General features: G+C 41.0%; 1 protein-coding gene across 2 annotated transcripts in view; it reads right to left on the bottom strand.

Annotated features, from left to right (window-relative positions):
• gxylt1b (glucoside xylosyltransferase 1b) overlaps positions 1 to 26,050 on the bottom strand; it is a 120,153-nt gene extending 94,103 nt beyond the window's left edge. The window contains exon 1 of one of the 2 annotated variants that reach the window (XM_028810899.2): positions 25,662 to 26,050. In XM_028810899.2, the coding sequence (XP_028666732.1) occupies positions 25,662 to 25,873 (212 nt within the window). In that variant the 5' untranslated portion in view covers positions 25,874 to 26,050. The remainder of the gene's footprint in view (positions 1 to 25,661) is intronic. The other variant, XM_028810906.2, reaches the window with a different exon arrangement.
• Positions 26,051 to 26,366: the final 316 nt, after the last annotated feature.

Genomic DNA, 26,366 nt, shown 5'->3' with positions numbered 1-26,366 from the left:
AGTCACAAAAATGAGGCTCAACAAGCACCAAAATAAGGAAAAGGCACATAAAAGAGTACTCAAACGAGGGGAAAGAGTACTCAAACGAGGGGAAAGCACGAAACACATTGCACACGAAACTAAACACACCAAAAAAAAAAGGACAGACGAGCGCACAATAGCAAGGCACGACCATACCCCCCCCCCCCACCCCCCCCCCCCCACAGGCACGGGACGGGACGGGACACACACCAAGAGGGGGATTCAACAAGCCCATGGAAGACCAAAAAAAAGAACACAAAACCACCCCACAGACCCTACAAGCAAGGGACGGGACACACACAAAGAGGGGGATTCAAACAAGACACAGGAACACAAAAAGAAACAAAACACTCGTGCAACAACGATCCCCCCCACACATCCATAAGAAAAAATGTCTCGACTCCAAAAACGCAAAGCTCAACTAAAGCTTCTAACTAACGATGTACCTAAAAGTAAAAACTTTATGAACTGCATTAGATCCTACAATAGTTCATTTGCTTTTGCATATACCGGAGTAAATATCAGGCCACCAAAAGGCAATGGACCATACTGCTTTCGCATATGTGCACAAATACTGCATCGCATTGGAACAGTGCACCCTGAAACAAATCAACAACGCAAATATGCACAAATCTACATCCTAGATCCACATTACGCAATCTATCAATCAAAGTGTTGCATCGCAACAGGCACGGATTCAAAACGAAACACCTCCCGTCTCAGACATACGTTAATGGCAGCGAAGGCTACAACGGGCTTCTCACACAGCACAGGCAAATCGATTACAGCTCCAAAACAACACGTCCCAAATACTACACATGCAACAACGCGCCTCTCAAACGGCACAAGGAAAACATACACCAGGAAAATTCATTCGGATTAATGAATGTCATTTGCAATCATTGTCATTCAGTTCACTTCCCTGAAGAAACAACTGGCAATACAAGTTATACATTTACACGTTGTTGTCAAAAGGGTCAAATTAGACTGCCTTCTTTACATTCATATACTGAATATCTACAGAAGCTTACAACTGACGATGTACCTGAAAGTTAAATCTTTATCAACTGCATTAGATCCTACAAATCGGTATCCACTATGAACATTAACGGTGGCACTGCACGTGACATCCGTCTTGAAAAAATGTTGTTTATTGATGAATGTTCAATGGCATGAAGTCACTTACTCAACACCATTCATAAACTTCTACAAACGTTTATGAATAATAATATTCGATTTGGAGGAAAGGTACTTTTATGAGGAGGAGATTTTAGACAGTGATTAGCTATTCTTCCAGATGCCATGCACTCAGCTATTGTTCAGTGCACCTTAAAATACGCAGACAATTGGCATTACTTTCAAAAGATACAGTTAGTAAAAAAGATACGATGTCCAGAACCAGATCATAACAATTGCTTATTACAACTGAGAGATGGTACACTCACCAATACAGATGGACTTCAGCCACATATTATTACAATTCCTCAAGCCTTTATCTGCGACGACTTAGTTACAGAGACATTTGGAACAGCAATCTCATTAGACCAAATGCCCCTTTTAACACAACGCACTATATTATGTCCAAAAAATATTAATGTGGAAAACATAAATACCCAAGTCATTCCATTACTTCCTGGAGAGACACAACTCTTTCTAAGCTCTGACAAACTTGACTCTGATCACAACAATAACCATCTTAAATGACCTTACAAGTTCTGAGCTGGAATTACCTTTTACACTTAAACGGCGTGTACAAAGAAATTTTCAAATAAACCTTTACACTGTGCCACACACTTTATTGTTTGATTTCTATTTGCATCATCTACACCGTCACACTATTCTATATCTCATTCATACATCACGCTCTTTGTCATTCCCAACACCAGGGGTTGGCGAGCGAAGCCCACCCCACAGACCCTACAAGCAACGGACGGGACACACACAAAGAGGGGGATTCAAACAAGACACAGGAACACAAAAAGAAAGAAGACGCTCGCGCAACAACAATCCTCACCACCACCCCCCCCCCCAACAAACACACATTCATAAGAAGTGACACCCAAAGCCACATATTCTAAAGTGAACGTCAACACCTTCACACTAGACAGCATAGGTTTCAGCATAGGTGGATCTCCTTACAATAAAGCACTATTAACCGTTCAACTGCAGAAAAGGAAACATATTAACAGTGACTGCGATCCTCCGGAGTGGCAGCAAATCTGTTAATAAATGGTCGTACAGGTCACTCAATATTCAAAATACCGGTCCCAATCACAGAGACATCAGTATCCACTATGAACATTCACAGTAGCAATGCCCGAGACATCCGTCTTGCAAAACTGATAATTATTGATGAATGTACAATGGCATCCAGTCACTTACTCAACACCATTGATAAACTTCTACAAACGTTGATGAATAATAATATTCCCTTTGGAGGAAAAGTTCTTTTATTAGGAGGAGATTTTAGACAATGCTTAGCTATTGTTCCACATGCCATGCGCTCAGCTATTGTTCAGTCCACCTTAAAATACGCAGACAATTGGCATTGCTTTAAAACAATACAGTTGGTACAAAACATGCGATGTCCAGATCCAGAATATAACAGTTGGCTAATACAACTAGGAAATGGTACACTCACAAATACAGATGGACTTCACCCAGATATTATTTCCATTCCACAATCCTTTATCTCAGACGACTTAGTAAAACAGATATTTGGAACAGCAATCACATTAGACCAAATACCCCTGTTAACACAACGCACTATATTATGTCCAAAAAATATTAATGTTAATCACATTAATAACCAAGTCATTTCATTACTTCCTGGAGAGACACAGATCTTTCTAAGCTCAGACAAAGTTGACTCTGATGACGACAATGAACATATAAATTTCCCCTTAGAATATTTGAACACTATTAACCCTGCCGGATTACCACAACACGACCTTGCCCTTAAAAACGGAACAATAATCATGCTATTAAGAAACCTTAACACAAAACAGGGTTTATGCGATGGCACACGGTTAGTCGTCAACACCATGACACGCAATGTTATTCAAGCGACAGTTCTTACAGGATCACATGCTAACAATACTGTTCTCATTCCTAGAATTGACCTTACAAGTTCTGAGCTAGAATTACCTTTTACATTGAAACGCCGACAGTTCCCCATTAAACCTGCATTTGCCATGACCATCAACAAATCACAAGGACAAACCATGGACAAGGTTGGCATCTACCTCTCTGAACCCGTTTTTGGACATGGACAACTTTATGTTGCCTTCTCACGTGTTCGCCGTTCATCTGACGTTAAAGTTAAAATTATAAATAATCCATGCCAAGGAAGACTCATTCAAGGACAAGACACCATCTTTACTGCTAATGTTGTATACAAAGAAATATTCCAATAAAACATTAATATATGACAAACACTCTATTTGTTATTTCTATGGGCATCATCCAAAGCTGCACACTATTCTATATCTAATTCATACATCTGACTCTTTCTCATGTCCCAACGCCAGGGGTTGGCGAGCGAAGCGAGCAGGGGGCGGAGCCCCCTAGTTCTATATCTAATTCATACATCTGACTCTTTCTCATGTCCCAACGCCAGGGGTTGGCGAGCGAAGCGAGCAGGGGGCGGAGCCCCCTAGTAAATTAACCTAACATACATGCCTTCCAGAGTTAAAAGGAAAATCTAAGTAGTCTGAGACACCAAATACAGTACAGTAGACATGGGGAAACATTTAAACTAAATTCAAGCAGTGAATGAATCTGGACTGGGACCTTGTTTTGTGCAGCTGAAAGCAGCAGTCCTAAGGGCAAGTATGCTGGCACAGTGATTAAATGTTACTTTCCAAAAATCATGATAGACACAAATGTATTTAGCACTCATGACTGATGCACCTGCAAATACTGTAAGCAGCAAACAGACACAGGTTTACCCTACTAAGAAAACAAAGTAGTCTATTCGATATCAGCCAGACACACAAGTCAGTCTTCTTATCCATTTCCCTACATGAATATTTGTTATTGCTTTTCCTTTTTTATACCAAATATACCTCTAACTTAGAATTTAAGATAATCCCATTACTCAGCTCAAGAGCGGAACCAACTCTAAATATCTTTACACACTTTCAACTTAAGCCTTACAATTATAATCAATGAAAGATCAAATAATATTAATTACAACTTGTGGTACAGAAAGAGTTCCTTTCTTGACAAACCTTAAAGTGGTTCAAAGTGGTATTTTTTTTTTTAATAAACTGCCAGGCATCACAGAGGAAATAACACTCAGCTGACAAAACAAGGATATGCCCCAAACAGATCTTATAGTCAGCTATACTTTGACATATACTAAATGTGATTTTAATGTTTAAATAGTAAGGATGTCCACTGCGTAACTGCTTTAAAAGTAATTGAAACATTATATTTTAGGTATTCCATTTTTGCCCAGCTCATTGGCTTAAAAAAAAAAAAAAAAAAGAAATTCACATGATGTTCATTTAATCCTGTTTCCTTCTTATATAACAGATCACATTTAAATAATTGATATTTGATAGGAAAAAGAGCTTTATTTGAAACATGCAAACTGCAAGATTATCACATAAAATCAAATAAAGTGCTTTGGCACACCATAAACTAAGGCTGTCGTGTAAACATTTAAATAACATGTATAGTACAAGAATGGATATTTTGGTACTACTTCAGTACCAAAGTTCCAAAAACATAACAGTACTATTTTTTTTTTTTTACAGTATAGGTACTTATTGGTAGTAAAAAGAAAGTTGGTACTGCACGCATGCGTGAAAACAAGTAGACAAGTTACTTTGAAAGGCACAATTAAAATAAGAAAAAACTAAGTAAAACTACATATAAAATGGATCTCAGTGCTCAGTCCTGCAGCTCCATATCAACATGTTGAACAAAGAAAACCGCACATGTCACTCTCTCACATGCTTTATGTTTGTGCAGGAGAATTTCAACATGCAAGTGCAGGAGTGATACTTGTACAAAGGAAAAACAAAAGAGCAAAATTCACATTATTGCCAGTTTTACCCCATTTTGAAATGTATTCAGAAACAGGTTTTTGCATACTTTGCAAATAAAACAATATCTATCAGATGAGATGTAACTGTTAAACTTGCATTTTCACCCTTGTTATATAAGATGCAAAGATAACAAAATTAGTCGCTTTTAATAGTCTACTACACAGTCTTTATACAGTATATTCATTCTCTGATTGCAATGAACACTTCTACATGTGTCCATCAGTCCAAGCATCCATCAGTTTTCTAACCAGTATATACAGTCCAGATTCGAGGAGGGGGACCTCAAACACATCTACAGTTACACATATAGGTCTGTGTGATGTGGGAAGACTGGTGGTGCAAACAACAGTTGCAGTATGTAAACATCCAGGCAAGAAAAAAAAAAAAAAAAAAAAAAGCGGCTATTTGGCTTTACACCAGTAATTACATGTGTTGCTCCATTTGGTAATACCAATATAAAATTTATTTACTATTTTAATGCTTCAAAGAGCAAGGCACATCTCCCTTTTAAAGTGACATGTACTGTGTCAAAAGAGATGCGTAATCGCCAAAACATGCACTTAAAAGGACAAGCAAAACAGTGTAGTTAACCTTAAGTAAAATTACACACATATTTGAATAATGTATACCTATCTCACAGTTATGAATTTACTGAATACATGTAATGACAGTCGAAGACATTTTCAAATATTTGTATACGAGCATATGCAATAACAAAGTTTGATCACTCATGTAAGAATCCTTGAAAACGGCAAAACAAAGGCTGTTTTACACGAGTTCTGAAATAAAGGACTAATGTAAAACTGGTAAGCTTGATTTCACACCAGAAGCTTTAAAAATGGGACAAATGTAAAAAAGAGGGACAGATTTGGAAAATTATAACACCATGTGTTTTTGACATTTGAAATTTGAATTCATTGTTAACATTTGTTAAATATTACTCTTCAGTAATTAAGATAAGTAGCTAATGATGCAACTATGAAATTTCACAACAAATAGTTACAAACACATTAAAGTGGTTAGCTGACAAACCAGATTTTAAAAGGATGTTATTACAAAAACAAGCTTTAAAGATTGCATTTAAATGGAAATACCCTGAATTATCTAGGAATTCACTAATTTAACAGTACATATAAAAAAATGTTTGAATTTTTATATTTAGTGTGGGTTTTAAGCAGTATTTTGAGTTAATGGATAGAAAATGTCAGAATACGTTTAGAGTGTGCACATGATTCATTCTTCATAAACTCTATGCTGAAATCCTCCCCAAAGATTATAAAATCCTGATTTGTAATTGTACTGGTAGGATCCTTATCTCTACTACACATTAAAATTCAAGACTTGCATTGTATTTTGAGGTTTATGAATGCCAATACTTGTTTACTTAAATGATAGTTGGGTAACTATTTCAAGGCTAAACCAGTATTTTAAAGTTGTTACTGCTAGTATTTATATATTTTATAATGTATTACAGAAGAAGGCACAAAATTGTCCACTTCAATAATGGAGATACTTTAATAAAAATCCAGTGAAAGGGATTTCTGTTTTATCTGTGGTATTCAAAGGCACTGAGTATAATAAAATTTCACTGAGACTGAATACAAACATTTTTGTATCATGACATCTCTATATACTGTACATATACAATACTGTGCAAAAGTTTTAGGCAGGTGTGAAAAAATGATGTAAACAAAGAATGCTTTCAGAAATATAAATAATGATTGTTTATTGTTATCAATTTACAAAATGCAAAGTGAGCGAACAAAAGAAAAATCTTAATCAAATCAATATTTGGTGTTACTACCTTTTGCCTTCAAACCAGCATCAATTCTTATAGGTACACTTGCACAAAGTCAGGGATTTTGTAGGATTATAGTCAGGTGTATGATCAACCAATTCTACCAAACAGGTGCTAATGATTATCAATGTCACACGTAGGTTGAAACACAGTCATTAACTGAAACAGAAACAGCTGTGTAGGAGGCTTAAAACTGGGTGAGGAACAGCTAAACTCTGCTACCAAGGTGAGGTTGTGGAAGACAGTTTCATGTCATGGCAAGATTGAGTACAGCAACAAGACACAAGATAGTTATACTGATTTCAAAGCAGACTGGGGATTCAAGATGTGCTGTTCAAGCTCTTTTGAAGAAGCACAAAGAAACGGGCAATGTTGAGGATCGTAGACGCAGTGGTCGGCCAAGGAAACTTAGTGCAGCAGATGAAAGACACATCAAGCTTATTACCCTTTGAAATCGGAGGATGTCCAGCAGTGCCATCAGCTCAGAACTGGCAGAAACCAGTGGGACCCAGGTACACCCATCTACTGTCCGGAGAAGTCTGGCCAGAAGTGGTCTTCATGGAAGAGTTGCAGCCAAAAAGCCGTATCTCCGACGTGGAAACAAAGCCAAGCGACTCAAGTATGCACGAAAACATAGGAACTGGGGTGCAGAAAAATGGCAGCAGGTGCTCTGGACTGATGAGTCAAAATTTGAAATATTTGGTTGTAGCAGAAGGCAGTTTGTTTGTCGAAGGGCTGGAGAGCGGTACAATAATGAGTGTCTGCAGGCAACAGTTTCCATTTTTGAAAGCATTCTTTGTTTACTGCATTTTTTCACACCTGCCTAAAACTTTGCACAGTACTGTATATGTATGAATGAACTGGAACTCTGTCCTTTCAACTGGAGCGGCCACCTGGCACAATTCTACTTAAAAGTACTAGAAAGCCAAGTTAGAGCTCATACAGAAATTAATTTCATATTTTACATCAGTGTGTGTAAGTGAAATCAATAAAAAGAGTAGAAGCACATGCTTTGTGCTAAGTCTCCTTCAACCAGTCTTGTTCAGTGGGGTTATGCAAATTTTGTACAGTCAAAACCTCAGATGAATCTGCTCATCACACTGGTACAACTAGCCATAATGCAACTGAGTTTTCTCATTTTTACTGAGGAGACTGCTGTTGCACTTGGAATCAAATTCTAAAGTTTAAGATAAAGTGAGATGCAATAAAGCAAAGGTTTTTTCTCATTAGATGTGATAAACTGCCAAAATTCTGCTCATAAAACTTTCAAACCTTAATAATACATTATAATACACAATACAGCAGAGCAGGAATGCTAAAAATGAAACAAAGGAAAAACAAGTAAGCAAAAAAAAATTCTTATTATCATATAGTGAACTAAATACAGTATCATGATAATGCTGTACTATTGTGCTCCCCCTGGAAATTGACACCTGTATGTAATATTATTTCCTAGACAATACACCTGAACCACAAAGACACATTCCAGAAAATCAAACACATCGGCTTAGAAACTGCAGACCCACAATAACACATATAACACAAGAAGTATCTAGAGATATATTAATTTTCAATTTAACGGTCACTGAAAGTTTCACAAAATGATTTTCAATGAGATGGTCACTGTCTCTGCTGACTCAACGATGAGTATACTGCTCCCTTTACTAGCTGAAAATGCTTCTAGTTTATTATGAAAGTAGCTTAGACAGAGACACTGATAGATATATTCACTGATGGTCAGGCTTAGCATTTTCCATTGCAGCTATTACTACTTATTTCAGAGTCCATCTAAAGTTAACACACTTTTTATATAGCTGACCTTGGGGGGGGGGGGGGGCATGAGAAAACATCCACTAAGGACTGTGAAAGTTTTCTATGAAGCACCTTGACTTGCATGCTTTATACTACCCATAATTAAACTACTGTTTTTCTATTGTTTTTTAAAACTTTACATATAAGTGTGATAACCTGACTAATGTACAAAATAGGTGACAAAATACATCAAATCTATTTGCGCTTAATACAAATTTAAGCTCCATATTATGTAACCATGAGAAAAAACATCCTGTTACATTAGGTACAGTATATAAATTCTTATGACTTATATATTGCTGCTTAAAAGAGGCACATGAAAACTGCAGTTGTTAGCTAAATATGAGAAGCTCCACTTGAAATATGCAAAAATTTGTCTCTTTTCACATGCAAAGTGATACATTAAACACAAAATTAAGAGAAGCACACACTATGTAATACATACTTACATTCTTCTTCCTATAGTGCACATAGGAAATCCAGACAAAAACCTTTCACAATTTTACAAACAAGTTAAATACAGCAAGTAAACAATTATTCTTTCTACTGGCCATGCTCTTCTGTGCTGCCAGAGGACGGAAGGCATAACTGCCCAGCTCTCTTTCAGATAACCCAAGGCAATGTGAATCTTAATTACTGAATGTACTAAATGTTTTGTGAAGCTGATCAGTGAGTGCTGTCCATTCAATGTTACTTATCATACAATTCCCAAGAATTACACAAGTAATACAGTTCGCTCAATGTCTAAATGAAAACTATCAGTCTAAAAAACTACAGATGTTGGATGGCTGTGAGGGTCTGTGGAATCCGACTTAATGCTCTGTGGCATGGGGCGTCAGTTCAGGGCTGCAAGAGGGGATAGGCAGTAAAGAAATATTATGTGGGGCTAAACTAAATGAAGTTTCAAATACATGGAATAGCTACAATATCTACTATAATGTGAAACTGCTAGATGCCAGTATCAGGTAAAATGAACGCTAATGTGGAAAAGGCTCTAAAACTTGCTGTTTGATATTTCAGCAGCACTGTAAGCTTGCTGAATTCTGATAGGCGGCGACGTGCTGGAAGACACCGCAGGTAGACCATACGAAGGCTAAATATGACACAATCTAGGACCTCTTATTTTCCGTTGTTAATCCTGTTATGGACCAACAAACAGCAACAACAGACCAACAGCAGAGAGATAAGCCTCTCATCTGTTTGTGCAGTCAGAAACTCACACATTCTTATTTCCTCTGGACTACATTGTATGCAATGTGCTCTAAATTGGAAGTACACTGGATGTCAGCTCTAGCACATATACAGGGTGGGCCATAAGTTTCCATACATAGGAAAATAAACATTTTTATGAAAAAACATTTTATTTATATAATATGTTCTACATGACTGCCATTGTTTTGAAAACACATTTCAATACGTGTCCGCCACTGCTGATGAACACGTACAGTAATCCCTCGCTATATCGCGCTTCGCCTTTCGCGGCTTCACTCCATCGCGGATTTTAAATGTAAGCATATTTAAATACATATCGCGGATTTTTTGCTGCTTTGCGGGTTTCTGCGGACAATGGGTCTTTTAATTTCTGGTACATGCTTCCTCAGTTGGTTTGCCCAGTTGATTTCATACGAGGGACGCTATTGGCAGATGGCTGAGGATCTACCCAGCTTACATTTCTCTTTCTCTTGCGCTGACTTTCTCTGATCCTGACGTAGGGGGATTGAGCAGGGGGGCTGTTCGCACACCTAGACAATACGGACGCTAGTCTAAAAATGTTGAAAGATTATCTTCACGTTGCTATCTTTTGTGCAGCTGCTTCCTGAAACGAAATGCTGCACGATGCTTCGCATACTTAAAAGCTCGAAGGGCACGTATTGATTTTTGCTTGCTTGTTTTTCTCTCTCTCTTTCTGTGCTCTTGACGGAGGGGGTGTGAGCTGCCGCCTTCAACAGCTTTGTGCCGCGGTGCTTCGCATACTTAAAACCCAAACAGCCCTATTGATTTTCCTCTGCCTTTATGACAGTCTCTGCTCCTGACTCCTTTGAAGAGGAAGATATGTTTGCATTCTTTTAATTGTGAGACGGAACTGTCATCTCTGTCTTGTCATGGAGCACAGTTTAAACTTTTGAAAAAGAGACAAATGTTTGTTTGCAGTGTTTGAATAACGTTCCTGTCTCTCTACAACCTCCTGTGTTTCTGCGCAAATCTGTGACCCAAGCATGACAATATAAAAATAACCATATAAACATATGGTTTCTACTTCGCGGATTTTCTTATTTCGCGGGTGGCTCTGGAACGCAACCCCCGCGATGGAGGAGGGATTACTGTATTAGCACAGTTGTAGTTATGCTTGTAATGGCGTTGGTGATATGTTCCTTAAGATGATTTATGTTTTGTATCTTTTCCTGATACACCATGGCCTACAAATGCCCCCAAAGATAAAAATCAAGTGGGGTGAGATCTGGGAGGCCACTCCACAGGACCATGGTAACCAATCCAAGCATCCGGAAATTGCTGATTTGATAAAATGTTAAAAACCATATGTATGGAAACTTATGGCCCACCCTGTATAAACCTGCCTCTATAATTTATGATAAAAATTAAACAAAGTGGGGTGGGAGAAATAGAGTGGGAATGCATTCCCGCAGCAAGAACACCATGAGATGTCGTGGTAGAATAAACGCAAAGCCGAACATGAAAAAACAGGATGTGTGTCTACGTGTGTGTTTCTTTCATGTATCGACTGACAACTGCATATGTATCTCGCAGCTTGAACCCATGGCTCTATTTAATAACTACACTGATATTACAACTAGTTTAATGCAACAATTGAAGAGCATTGTGTTATACTTATTTAAAATACAACTACCATTATTACGGGCATAAATCTGTCAATTCCCAATTGAAAGTATCACTAACATAAATTAACATATGTTAAAAAAATTCTCCACCCTACAGAAGAGAACTGCTTGTCACATTGCAGTTCATTGGGCTCACCATGTGATGGAAGTCTACTGTGTACTTTCTCTCCAATCTCAGTGTAATGTACATTAAAAATGATCAGGAATCAAACTGCATTTTGCCTTCAAGCTGCTTGCTGAAAAGGATGTCTATACAAACTGTTAGTCATTTACACATCGTTTTTCTTTTGGTGGGAAAATCATTCAACATACTTAAAAAACTAGAAGATCTGTATAATATTTAATAATACTTAATGCGGCAATTCAAAAAATTTAATTGACATGAAAGATCTATAAAAAAAAGTGCTAAATCAATATATTCTTACTTTTGCAAGACATTGGGTTTATTCTGAGCAAAAGGCAGGTGTGCGCCAGAAATATTCAATACGGGCTTTATTACCCTCAGCAGTACTTTTTGGTCTGAAGATGAGCAGATGTTGTACCAGGAAGTAATACACCCAGTATATTTGCTTTAGTATTCTGTTAATTCAGGTTATTTATAAAGGTAACTATTTTGAAGCACTCAATGGAAGAAAATGTTAACAAGACAGTAATTTGTTAAAATGAAAAGAAGATCCATATTACTAACCGAGAATGGTAAACCGGAAGGCACAGACCCAGGTACACGGCGATGTACGCAGGAGACATAGTGCGCAGGCGCCTACAGCGCACGTCTCATAAACCGCAAGCGAAGTCTGATCCACCACGAACGAAGGAGTCACGGCCCAAAAACGAAGAGCTCAACTAACGTGAATAAGAAATGCAGCAACAATGCGCCCATAGCTAACGACTAACGACACAGCCACACAAAAAAGAGGATTCTGCACTGCACCCCAGAGTCAAACGGAAGAGGCTACGGAGGCCCCACAGGTCCACAAAGATAGTATGGAAGGCACGGGAAAGTACGAAAGGCGCAGGCGCCTACAACGCGCTTCTGAACTAAATGTCCACACTACACAGCATGGTCCGCGCGCTTCTAACACACCGCAAGCATAAACACGAGATAGTACAGAAACCACACAGATCCGGACTCCACAACATATGTGAATCACATTACAGTGATACAATATTAAGCACTTTACACATGGACAACTGTATGTGGCCCTCTCAAGAGAGTACAGAACCCTACATGTGCACACTACAAAGCATAGTCAAACCCGACATAGTACGGAAGGTGCAAGCGCCTACAACGCGCTTCGAAAGCACCGCAGGCAACAACCCGAGATAGTACAGACGCCCCAAAGATCCGGATTCCACAGCATATGTAAATCACATTACAGTAATACCATACTATAAGTACTCACAGAGAACACAAACAGAGGAGGCTTTGGCGTCCCGCCCCACAGTCAAACCAGACAAAGTACGGAGTCCCCAAACGTCTACAAAACACAGCATAGTCAAACCCGAGATACTACGGAAGGCGCATGCGCGGATACGTGGGCGCCTACAACGCGCGTCTGAAACCGCGGAAGCAAAACTGTCTCGGCTCCAAAATCAAACAGCTCGACTAACGGAACTACAAAAGCGAGTCCGCATGGACAAATACAATGAACATAGAATCAATGAACGCAGGCGCCTACAGCGCGCGTCTGAAATACCGCAAGCAAAGCAGGCACGGCTCCAAAAAGAAAGAGCTCGACTAACGGGGCTACAAAAATGAGCCCGCCTGGATAAAACAAATGAACGCAGGCGCCTACAACGCGCTTCTCAAACAACGCTGAGTCCACTATTAGTGAACATTCATTAGGATTAATGAATATACGTCCTTTGTTCGTCATCCACACCTTTACACTCCAATGTATCTCATACATTCATCAATGTATTTCGGGTTACCCAACACCGGGGGTAGGCGAGCGAAGCGAGTAAACAGCATAAAAGAGTCCAGCATGCCATGAGCTGTAATAATTCTTGTAACCATCTATTGTTGATAGATATTAAACAAACTGAATTTTATAATCATTCACAATGTTCTTTTGGAAACTTAAAGAGGCTATCAGTTGTATTTAAAAGTCAAGTAATAAGTCGAATATACTGTAGAATATCCAATTGTAATTAAAGTTGTTTAACTGAAGTTTAAGTTAAAAACATATGCATTTACAAAGTGCACCAGATGTTTAGCAGACCTCTGAAGAAACTTTGCTGAGGTACATTCTCAGCAAATCAATTACTAAAAACTACCACACAGAAGTAAGAAATGTTTTAAAGGACTGCTATTTCTAACAAGACTTGGGGACACTGACATTCCATCATCATGATATAATGTTGGAAAATCACTGCATATATTTGTTTTAAGACCATTTAGTTTAAAATTGCATACTACAGCGATATAACTAAAGGCTCAAAGAGATGGGGGTCTGAATGCAGTAGAACGATTAGCATATGCTCTGAAAACACAGAAAAGAAGATTTGTGCTTTAAACACTTAGTGCTAGATTTGGTAGAAGAGTAAAACTACTGAGTTGCCTCAAAAGCTTGCATATTGTAATTTTTTGAGTTAGCCAATAAAAGATGTAATTTTGCTTGATTTCTCACTATGAACATCATCCATCCTCTTCCGCTTATCCGAGATCGGGTTGCGGGGGCAGCAGCTTGAGCAGAGATTCCCAGACTTCCCTCTCCCCAGCCACTTGTTCTAGCTCTTCCGGGGGAATGCAAAGGTGTTCACAGGCCAGCCGAGAGACATAGTCCCTCCAGCGTGTCCTGGGTCTTCCCCGGGGCCTCCTCCCAGATAGACGTGCCCGGAACACCTCACCAGGGAGGCGTCCAGGAGGCATCCTGAACAGATGCCCGAGCCACCTCATCTGACTCCTCTCGATGCAGAGGAGCAGCGGCTCTACTCTGAGCCCCTCCCGGATGACTGAGCTTCTCACCCTATCTTTAAGGGAAACCGCAGACACCCTGCGGAAGGAAACTCATTTCAGCCACTTGTATTCGCGATCTCATTCTTTCGGTCACTACCCATACCTCATGACCATAGGAGAGGGTAGGAACATAGATCGACTGGTAAAGTGAGAGCTTCGCCTTGCAGCTCAGCTCCTTTTTCACCTCGACAGACCGATGTAGAGCCCGCATTACTGCAGATGCCGCACCGATCCGCCTGTCGATCTCACACTCCATTCTTCCCTCACTCGTGAACAAGATCCCAAGATACTTGAACTCCTCCACTTGGGGCAGGATCTCGCTACCAACCCTGAGAGGGCACTCCACCCTTTTCCGGCTGAGGACCATGGTCTCGAGTTTGGAGGTGCTGATTCCCATCCCAGCCGCTTCACACTCGGCTGCGAACCGATCCAGAAAGAGCTGAAGATCACGGCCTGATGAAGCAAACAGGACAACATCATCTGCAAAAAGCAGTGACCCAATCCTGAGTTCACCAAACCGGACCCCCTCAATGCCCTGGCTGCACCTAGAAATTCTGTCCATAAAAGTTATGAACAGAATCGGTGACAAAGGGCAGCCCTGGCGGAGTCCAACTCTCACTGGAAACGGGTTTGACTTACTGCCAGCAATGCGGACCAAGCTCTGGCACCGATCGTACAGGGACCGAACAGCCCTTATCAGGGGGTCCGGTACCCCATACTCTCGGAGTACCCCCCACAGGATTCCCCGAGGGACATGGTTGAATGCCTTTTCCAAGTCAACAAAACATGTAGACTGGTTGGGCAAACTCCCATGCATCCTCCAGGACCCTGCTAAGGGTGTAGAGCTGGTCCACTGTTCTGCGACCACGACGAAAACCAAACTATTCCTCCTGAATCCGAGGCTCGACTATCCGATGGACTCTCCTCTCCAGGACCCCCGAATAGACTTTTCTAGGGAGACTGAGGAGTGTGATCCCTCTGTAGTTGGAACCCACCCTCCGGTCCCCTTTCTTAAAGAGGGGAACCACCACCCCGGTCTGCCAATCCAGAGGCACTGTCCCTGATGTCCATGCGATGTTGCAGATGCGTGTCAACCAAGACAGTCCTACAACATCCAGAGCCTTGAGAAACTCCGGGCGTATCTCATCCACCCCCGGGGCCCTGCCACCAAGGAGTTTTTTGACCTCCTTGGTGACCTCAGTCCCAGAGATGGGGGAGCCCACTTCCGAGTCCCCAGGCTCTGCTTCCTCATTGGAAAGCATGTTAGTGGGATTGAGGAGGTCTTTGAAGTACTCCCCCCACCGATCCACAAAGTCCCGAGTCGAGGTCAGCAGCGCACCATCCCCACCATATACAGTGTTGACACTGCACTGCTTCCCCTTCCTGAGACGCCGGATGGTGGACCAGAATCTCCTCAAAGCCGTCCGAAAGTCGTTCTCCATGGCCTTCCCAAACTCCTCCCACACCCGAGTTTTTGCCTCAGCAACCACCAAAGCCGCATTCCGCTTGGCCTGCTGGTACCTATCAGCTGCCTGATAGCAAAACAAGGGAGTCCCCAGAAGGTATGCCCTATAGCACCCCCTCCAGGGATTCCAAAAAGGGTGGGTATTCCAAAAGGGTCCTGTAGGACTCCTTCTTTAGCTTGATGGCATCCCTCACCGCTGGTGTCCCAACGGGTTCGGGGATTGCCGCCACGACAGGCACTGACCACCTTACGGCCACAGCTCCGGTCAGCCGCCTCAACAATAGAGGCACGGAACATAGCCCATTCGGACTCAATGTCCCCCACCTCCCTCGGGATGTGGTCGAAGTTCTGCCGGAGGTGGGAGTTGAAGCTACTTCTGACAGGGGGCTCTGTCAGACGTTCCCAGCAGACCCTCACAACACGTTTGGGCCTACCAGGCCTGACCGGCATCCTCCCCCACCATCGAAGCCAACTCACCACCAGGTGGTGATCAGTTGACAGCTCCGCCCCTCTCTTCATCCGAGTGTCCAAGACATGTGGCTGCAAGTCCGATGACACGACCACAAAGTCGATCATCGAACTGAGGCCTAGGGTGTCCTGGTGCCAAGTGCACATATGAACACCCCTATGCTTGAACATGGTGTTCGTTATGGACAATCCGTGATGAGCACAGAAGTCCAATAACAAAACACCGCTCAGGTTCAGATCGGGGGGGCCATTCCTCCCAATCACGCCCTTCCAAGTCTCACTGTCATTGCCCACGTGAGCACTGAAGTCTCCCAGCAGAACGAGGGAGTCCCCAGAAGGTATGCCCTCTAGCACCCCCTCCAGGGATTCCAATAAGGGTGGGTATTCCAAACTGCTGTTAGGAGAATATGCGCAAACAACAGTTAGGGCCTGTCCCCCCACCAGAAGGCGGAGGAAGGCTAACCTCTCGTCCAACGGGGTAAACCCCAATGAACAGGCTCCAACTCGGGGGTCAATTAGTATACCCACACCTGCTCAGCGCCTCTCACCGGGGGCAACTCCAGAGTAGTAGAGAGTCCAGCCCCTCTCAAGGAGATTGCTTCCAGAGTCCAAGCTGTGCGTCAAGGTGAGTCCGACTATATCTAGCCGGAACCTCTCGACCTCGCGCACTAGCTCAGGCTCCTTCCCCTTCAGAGAGGTGACATTCCACGTCCCAAGAGCCAGCTTCTGTAGCCGAGGATTGGACCGCCAAGGTCCCCGCCTTCGGCCACCAACCAACTCACACTGCACCCGACCTCCTTGGCCCCTCCCATAGGTGGTGAGCCCATGGGAAAGGGGACCCACGTTGCCTCTTCGGGCTGTGCCTGGCCGAGCCCCATGGGTGCAGGCCCGGCCACTAGGCACTCGTCATCGAGCCCCACCTCCAAGCCTGGCTCCAGAGGGGGGCCCCGGTGACCCGCATCTGGGCAAGGGAAAATGCCATCCAAAGTTTTCATTCATCATAGAAGGTTTGTTTAACCTTGGGGGTCTGAATGCAGTAGAACACCATCCCAACTGTAAAATATATTAGAGGCAACATCATGTTCTGGAAATGCCTCACTGCATTATAGCTTGAAAATTAGGATAGTTTTATCTTACTACAGAGAATTCCTGGAGTAGAATCTGTAGCTTGCAGAGACCTTGGACTTAGAAAAAAGATTTTCTTCTAACAAGATCATTCCTCAAAAACATAAACAAAAAGCCTTGCAGGAGTGCACTAAAATCAAAACAAGTCAATATTATAGCAGTGCCTCATAAAAAATTTTGTGGGAAGAATTTAAAATTGCTCAGCAATACTTGTGCCCATCAGGCTTCAAGATGTTTCTGCAATTCTGCTGATAGTACACAGATGTGCAAAGATGGTAATGACAACAGGTTCGCCTACCAAAATAAGGAAAAGTGGGGTGAATACTTGTGAAATGTTCTCTTTACTATTAATCTGAAATGACCTATAGAATTTGTATTAGAAGGTTGACATTCTAGAATAGGCAGAGCTTATCTATGCAACATTAGGCACAAAACTTGGATTGAGTGTAAGTCCATGACAGGGACCACTCATGTACACACATGATCTCACACATAATATCAGGCCTTTTTCATGGTGTCAACTAATTTAGGATGTGTGTTTCTGGAATAGAGTACAAAGGCCATACATTCAAGGGGTAATCCTGAAAATTCTACACAGTCGGACTCTATTTTCTGCTCCTCAAGAACCCAGCACTGAATGAATAGGACAGAAAATGAAAGAATGAATTATAAAACTACTTTGTTGTCAATGGCAGAAAATCAGTTACACATACAGTGGATACGGAAAGTATTCAGACCCCCTTCAATTTTTCACTCTTTGTCATATTGCAGCCATTTGCTAAAATCAGAGTATGTGTGGAGACAACCAGGCACTTCTCATCACTTGTCCAATACAGTCCCCACAGTGAAGCATGGCGGTGGCAGCATCATGGTGTTCTCAGCTGCAGGGACAGGACAACTGGTTGCAATCGAGGGAAAGATGAATGCAGCCAAGTACAGGGATATCCTGGACAAAAACCTTCTCCAGAGTGCTAAGGACCTCAGACTGGGCTGAAGGTTTACCTTCCAACAAGACAATGACCCTAAGCACACAGCTAAAATAACGAAGGAGTGGCTTCACAACAACTCTGTGACTGTTCTTGAATGGCCCAGCCAGAGCCCTGACTTAAACCCAATTGAGCATCTCTGGAGAGACCTAAAAATGGCTGTCCACCAACGTTTACCATCCAACCTGACAGAACTGGAGAGGATCTGCAAGGAGGAATGGCAGAGGATCCCCAAATCCAGGTGTGAAAAACTTGTTGCATCTTTCCCAAGAAGATTCATGGCTGTATTACCTCAAAAGGGTGCTTCTACTAAATACTGAGCAAAGGGTCAGAATACTTAGGACCATGTGATATTCAAGTTTTTCTTTTTTTAATAAATCTGCAACAATTTAAAAAATTCTTTTTTTTTGTCTGTCAATATGGGGTGCTGTGTGTACATTAATGAGGGAAAAAATTAATTTAAATGATTTTAGCAAATGGCTGCAATATGACAAAGAGTGAAAAATTGAAGGAGGTCTGAATACTTTCCGTACCCACTGTATATTAAAGCTATATTCTGTGTAAGAGTACAGCTGTTATGAGATGTAAATCCACAGACTATTTAAAACTGGCTTGTATATTTGTTTAAATTTCACTTGTCTACTGGTAGAATTAATATTGTTTTGGTTAATTTTTAGCCGTGCAAGTTCACTTCTCATTTGTCTGATATTTTTGTTGTTTTATATGACTTCCGACAAAAGAAAAATGAGACTGTTCCTGTAACTCTTTTAATTTAACAAATTAAGAAAATTAACTACGATCACCTTCAAAATAGTTTTCTTCTGAGTTGACTCACAGCTGCATATAACACTGCCAATGTTATTCCGCAGATCATTTTCTTAAGGGCTGTTGAAGATCTCTGTCGTTTTTGCTTGCACAAGTTTCCAGATTGGATTTGTTCAGTTTCACAAGAAACTTGATGTTAACTCACTTTTCACTGTTGCACTCTGACATATTCTGAAGGAGGATAAGAAAGTGTCCATATCTGAACACGCATCCACTCGTACTGAATGAAGCCATCGAGTTGATCCTTTTCTCACTGTGACAAGTTAGAACATGTTCTATAACCATCTCTTTGTTTCTCACCTGCCCCTTTTGGTTCCTGAGTTATAGGGTTAGTCTCTTTTTTTTGTCAGACCTCGTTTGTTTCTATCTTTTGTTATCCCTGTTTTTGGGTTGCCTTTATGTTTTTCTTTGTTAATGTTTTGTTTAATTATTTGATATTTAAGTATTGTGTTTGATGATCTTTGCTTTCATTACTTGTGTTTTGTGGGTGGAGTTCTAATAGGAGTTGCCACCCTGTTGTTACTACTGATGGGTCACCCTAAGCCTTTATATTTCAGGCTAGGGAGTAAGGTCCTTCAGGGGTTCAATGATTGTGAAAGAGTGTATTAGTTTTGAATATTGAATTTTCTGTTTTCTGTATTATTTGCATCTGTCTCTGGATTTCGATTACTGAATTATGGTTTAGGATGTGTTTATTTTTTGGGTAATCCTTTTTGCCTCTTTGTATTTTTGCTCTTTTGTTTAATTCACATAAGTCTAATAAATCTTTATGACATAATGAATTTATCTGTCAAGGCAAAGGTCTGACATATTTCTCTCGCTTGAGGGGCATTTTTGTGCATGTTGGGCCTGTGCTGACTGAAGTCTGCCTGCCTGAGGTGAAGCCTAAATTTAGAAAAGCCAGTAAAGGTGCTGGCATAGTTTGCTGGTCTTTTTTGAAAGCATATCACCCCTTTTCAACATTTTAGTGACACTTCTTCATAAAGGGAAGGTAGCTAAAGCCCTAAAATCCTACATATTCTCATTTTCATTATTATTGTTAACCACAACCATTTTGTTTTTCTTACCACCTTCTCTCTCTGCCTCTATTACTCTCTTACATTTTTAGTTCACGTTACATTGGGTGAGTTGGGGTGTATTCTTGGCTGTTGATGACATTTTTTGGTGTTTTGCAGCCTAGTTATGTTTGGGGTCAGAGATGAAGTAGTTATTGCAAGAACTGGGAATTCAAAACATTTGTATTAATTTAGTCATTTTTGACCATTTACTTCTACTGTTTTGATTTTTCTACTGATACTGATGGAAGAGTTGTATACTGTTAACATCAACTGAACGTGAACTAAGTTGTAAAGCAATAATAATCTAAGGTTCATGATTTTACTCTCAAAGAGCCAGATTTATGGAATGACAAACAAAACAAGGAATGCATTGTCTTCACTGCTGAAATTTACACCAAGTATGTACTTAATTAGGTACATCTATCTAATCCTGGGTTAGAAACTATTTGCTTACAGTCCAGTCAGAATTATTTAAGGTGTGGATTCAACAATGTGCTGGAAAAATTTTTTGTAGATTTTGGTCAATTCTCATGCAACAGATTTTCTGGTCAAACACTCTGTTGGACTGAGGTCTGGGGACCATACAGGCCACTAGAATAAACTTATTTGCAGTGATGTTCATGGAACCAACATGACACAATCCAGACTGTGAAATTATCCTGATGAAAGTGTTCACTTGAAAAAGGGTAGACTGTGGCTATAATGAGATACACACAGTCAACAATAATAATTTGATACACTACAGTATTCAACTAATGCTCAATTGGTATGAAAAGGCCTAATGTTCCAAGAAAACATTCTCTAGATGACCACCGCTAGCCTCTACCGTTGACACTAGTCTGGGTAGACCAAAGGAATAATACTATTTAGACCTCATTCTGACCATCTGACGCAGTATAACTGATATGAATCAGACAAGGCAAGATTTTTTCAATCATCAGTCATTCAGTTTTAATAATCATGTTCACACCATAGCTTCATCTCTCCAGTTTAATTTACAGCAGTGTTTCTTACACAACCCATACTGGGTCATGTTTTTGATTAGGTAGCCACATGACCATATAGTAAAATCAGCTGAGTTAGTAGAAGCAAAACCTCTGTGGTGATTTAGCATTTTTTTGCTGTAATATGCAATCTTAAACATAACCAATAACCAATGCTGTTGATGCCTTGCAGACAACATTCATTTCTTTTATTTTCCCTTCTTCTTTTGGCTGCTCCCATTTGGGGTCGCCACAGCGGATCATCTTCTTCCATACCTTTCTGTCCTTTGCATCTTGTTCTGTTACACCCATCACCTGCATGTCCTCTCTTACCACATCCATAAACCTCTTAGGCCTTCCTCTTTTTCTCTTGCCTGGCAGCTCTATCCTTAAGCATCCTTCGCCCAACATACTCAGCATCTCTCCTCTGCACATGTCCAAAACAGCGCAATCTCACCTCTCTGACTTTGTCTCCCAACCATCCAACCTGAGCTGACCCTCTAATGTACTCATTTCTAATCCTATCCATCCTTGTCACACCCAATGCAAATATTAGTATCTTTAACTCTGCCACCTCCAGCTCTGTCTCCTGCTTTCTGGTCAGTGCCACCGTCTCCAACCCATATAACATAGGTGGTCTCACTACCGTCCTGTAGACCTTCTCTTTCACCCTTGCTGATATTCGTCTGTCACAAATCACTCCTGACACTCTTCTCCACCCATTCCACCCTGCCTGCACTCTCTTTTTCACCTCTCTTCCACAATCCCCATTACTCTGTACTGTTGATCCCAAGTATTTAAACTCATCCACCTTTGCCAACTCTACTCCTTGCATCCTCACCATTCCACTGACCTCCCTCTCATTTACACACATGTATTCTGTCTTGTTCCTACTGACCTTCATTCCTCTCCTCTCTAGAGCATATCTCCATCTATCCAGGGTCTCCTCAACCTGCTCCCTACTATCGCTACTGATCACAATGTCATCAGCAAACATCAGAGTTCACGGGGACTCCTGTCTAATCTCATCTGTCAATGTCCATCACCATTGCAAATAAAAAAGGGCTCAGAGCCGATCCCTGATGTAATCCCACCTCCACCTTGAATGCATCCATCACTCCTACCGCAGACCTCACCACAGTCACACTTCCCTCGTACATATCCTGTACAACTCTTACATACTTCTCTGCCACTCCCAACTCCCTCATACAATACTACAGCTCCTCTCAAGGCACCCTGTCATATGCTTTCTCCAGGTCCACAAAGACGCAATGCAACTCCTTCTGGCCTTCTCTATACTTCTCCATCAACACCCTCAGAGCAAACATCGCATCTGTGGTGCTCTTTCTTGGCATGAAACCACACTGCTGCTCACTAATCATTACCTCACTTCTTAACCTAGCTTCCACTACTCTTTCCCATAACTCAATGCTGTGGCTCATTAATTTTATCCCCCTGTAGTTACTACAGTCCTGCACATCCCCTTTATTCTTAAATATCAGCATTAGTAGCCTCCTTCTCCACTCCTCAGGCATCCTCTCACTTTCTAAGATTCCATTAAACAATCTGGTTAAAAACTCCACTGCCATCTCTACTAAACACCTCCATGCTTCCACAGGTATGTCATCTGGCCAATGGCTTTTCCATTCTTCATCCTCTTCATAGCTGTCCTTACTTCCTCCTTGCTAATCTGTTGCACTTCCTCATTCACTATCTCCACATCATCCAACCTCTTCTCTCTCTTGTTCTCTTCATTCATAAGCCTCTCAAAGTACTCTTTCCATCTGCTCAACACATTCTCCTCGCTTGTGAGTATGTTTCCATCTTTATCCTTTATTACCCTAACCTGCTGCACATCTTTCCCAGCTCGGTCCCTCTGTCTAGCCAATCGGTACTGGTCCTTTTCTCCCTCTTTAGTGTCCAACCTCTCATACAACTCATCATACGCCTTTTCTTTAGCCTTTGCCACCTTTCTCTACACCTTGTGCCATATCTCCTTGTACTCTTGTGTACTTTCTGCATCTCTCTGACTATCCCACGTCTTCTTTGCCATCCTCCTCCTCTGTATACTCTCACTTAAATATAATAAATACTGCCCATGAAACCCAACCAGTGAAATTAAATTGACACCCGCCCGGGGTTTGTTTCCTGCCTTGTGCCCTGTGTTGGTTGGGATTGGCTCCAGCAGACCCCTGTGACCCTGTAGTTAGGATATAGAGGGTTGGATAATGGATGGATGGAAGTAAAGGCACATATAAAAAAAATGGAGAGGAGGCAATCACACTGACAGGTTCAATAGGTGAAGGGACCACAGTGGTAGCTGAATGCATTGAAATGAAAGTAGCTGGAAAGGCATAAGGATTTAATGATTTATGGGTGTTGTGAGAAGATGAGAAAATATGATGGGGATATATATAGTGCTGCAGCAGTGTTTTATGCTAAATGCTGTTTCAGTGGTCATGTACAACTGGCCAGTACCTCATTGCCTATTCAGTGTTATGGAATAGATTAAACCTGTAACAGAGGAGCAAAAAGGATTTTATATTAAGCTTAACAGCAAGTAAGAATTCCTTATCATACCACTATTTCAAAGCAGTTCAATACATTTCAATCTATTGATATTGTGAAGGATGTGTTTGTTGGACAACTGAGAAGTGCAAGAACAGCAGAAAATATCGCAAAGGTGAGACAAAGTTGTAGAGTGGTACATTCAACATTCAGCACAATATCAGTCGGCAGCATTAAACATTTCAAACTGGACTGTTTGGTGAATACTTCATACAAATAGTGCATAAATTTACCTAAACGACTTCTCGGTTTGTACTCGGTTCATTGAATTGTTAATGAAAACTGAGATGGGCTGAATAATTTGTAAACTCATTTAGGGGGATGTATTAATGGTGAAGATCATTTTAAAAATGTTAAGTAAATCATGGTAAATAAAAAGCATCAATTATTTTTTTTTACCACTTTATTCTTTATCTGGGATCATGAATCAAGTGACTAGGTTAAATAACCAGTCCTATTATCCTTTCCAAAAAAACACAAAATTAAAGCTTGCGCTAACCATTTACACTGACAGTGATATACCTCTGAAATCTATTTCCTATTTTGAATAACTGTTTAATTGCTTTCCAACTTTTTCTTTTAGTAATATGTGAGAAATATGATTGAATGTAAACAAAAGCTTTTATTGTTTTTATTTCTATTATGCTTACAATCCCCTTTATCGTTCACTGCACGGTATTAATGTGCTTATTTGGGTCTGGAAATTAAAAAGTTTAAGACACCTGATTTACAGATATGGAACCCATTATATTTTTTTTCTGCTGTTCCACATCAAGGTTCAATATGTGCATCCTGATGAGTAGTGAGAAAAGCACTATATAAATGTAAAGAATGATTATTATTCTGTAGACGACCATCATAAAAAAAACTGTTATTTCAGCATTTCTGATCTTTCTGTTAGTTTGTAAAAGTCTGGCCACACTCCTTTGACCCCTCTTATTAAACATTGTGTTTTCACCCAAAGAACTGCCACTTACAGTTTTTTGTTTATTTCACCACTATCTATAAACTCTTAGGACTGCTGAGTGTGAAAATCCCAGCAGGTCACCAACAATCATACCACTTCCTAATGCTGTCCAAAACAACAACTAAATAAGCATCTATATGTTAAATATAATAAGCTGCTACTGCCACATTACAGTACTTGGCTGTCTGAAGCACCGGATGTACCTAATAAAGTGGCCAGTTGCGTGTATGCATATAGACACTAAACAAAAATAAGAAATAAGCACAGCATAAAGAAAACCCTTTTACACTTTTCACTGCAAATATCTGCACCGCTGTCTCGCAGATTCCTCCCACATCCTAAAGCTATTCCAAGTTCCTATGTAAGTGAATGAGTGTGTGCAAGCGTGATGAACGGTCGTCCCATCCACAGTTTGCATACTGCTTTAGCTACGATGCCGTCGGGACAGCCTGAGACAGTCCCTTAACTCTAGGACTAGACAAAACTACCTCCGAAAAAATGATGAGGTTTTCAACAAGCAAACTTGCAAACAACTTTTTACTTCCTAAAAATGTTTCAGTTAAACTTCTGTTTCACACTTCATAAAAACTTTCACTGGGCGTCTTCAATACGTTGTGAGCTGCAATGTAATAACCGCGAAAAAGCATTATGATCGTTTAAATAAAAGCTGTGGTCCTGGTGGCGTTCCGGAATGTCCGAACTAATACTTACCTGCTGTCCCGATGCTGGTTCACCGGGCCTTTACTTGCCGCCGCTCTGCCTACGACATTCTCCCCAGTCAGTAAAGTACTTCTGTGTTGCGATTTCTTCGACACCCATCCGTTCTGCGAATCCAGTGAAGCGGCTAGTTGAATGAAGACATAGAACACCGAGCCGAAACCGAGCAGTAAGCACACGAAGCGCACGCGCATATAGCGCCGCATCGCAAGACTGCCGGCACAACTCCTTTCCCGTCCTAAAAATATCCTTCACATTTGTTAGATAGTTTATATACGACGGACAAACCTAACTACAGTTTGCTGCCACACAAGTTCTCTGAGCCCGGAGTAGAAGCACCTTCCTGCCTCCTCCCACTCCCTCACTGTCACTATGCAGCACAGACTTCTGGGAGAAAAGAATGCGTTGCATTGCCAACTCAAGAGGTTGGCGCGGCACACAGGAGCGAGCATGCGCGTGAACGCGGGGAGGTTGAATGTTTAGGAGTTTGCAGGACCCGCTACAAATGGAGCAGTTTTTTTTTTTACCTTCTTCGAAGATAACAGGAAGAAAACAATCAAAGTTTTATATGCTGGTGTTATCAGACTAGCTAAGAAACACATTTTTGAAATAGACTAATTTGCAAACCATATAATGGCGTGGAGGCCGCTAAAAGTGTAAGCTAATTACATAGCGGTCTGCACAAAGCCACCATTTATA

This window comes from Erpetoichthys calabaricus, chromosome 1, assembly GCF_900747795.2.
Source record: "Erpetoichthys calabaricus chromosome 1, fErpCal1.3, whole genome shotgun sequence".
NCBI lineage: Eukaryota > Metazoa > Chordata > Cladistia > Polypteriformes > Polypteridae > Erpetoichthys > Erpetoichthys calabaricus.
The sequence above is the reverse complement of the archived record's forward strand: the minus strand, read 5'-3'. Positions and strand labels throughout refer to the sequence as shown.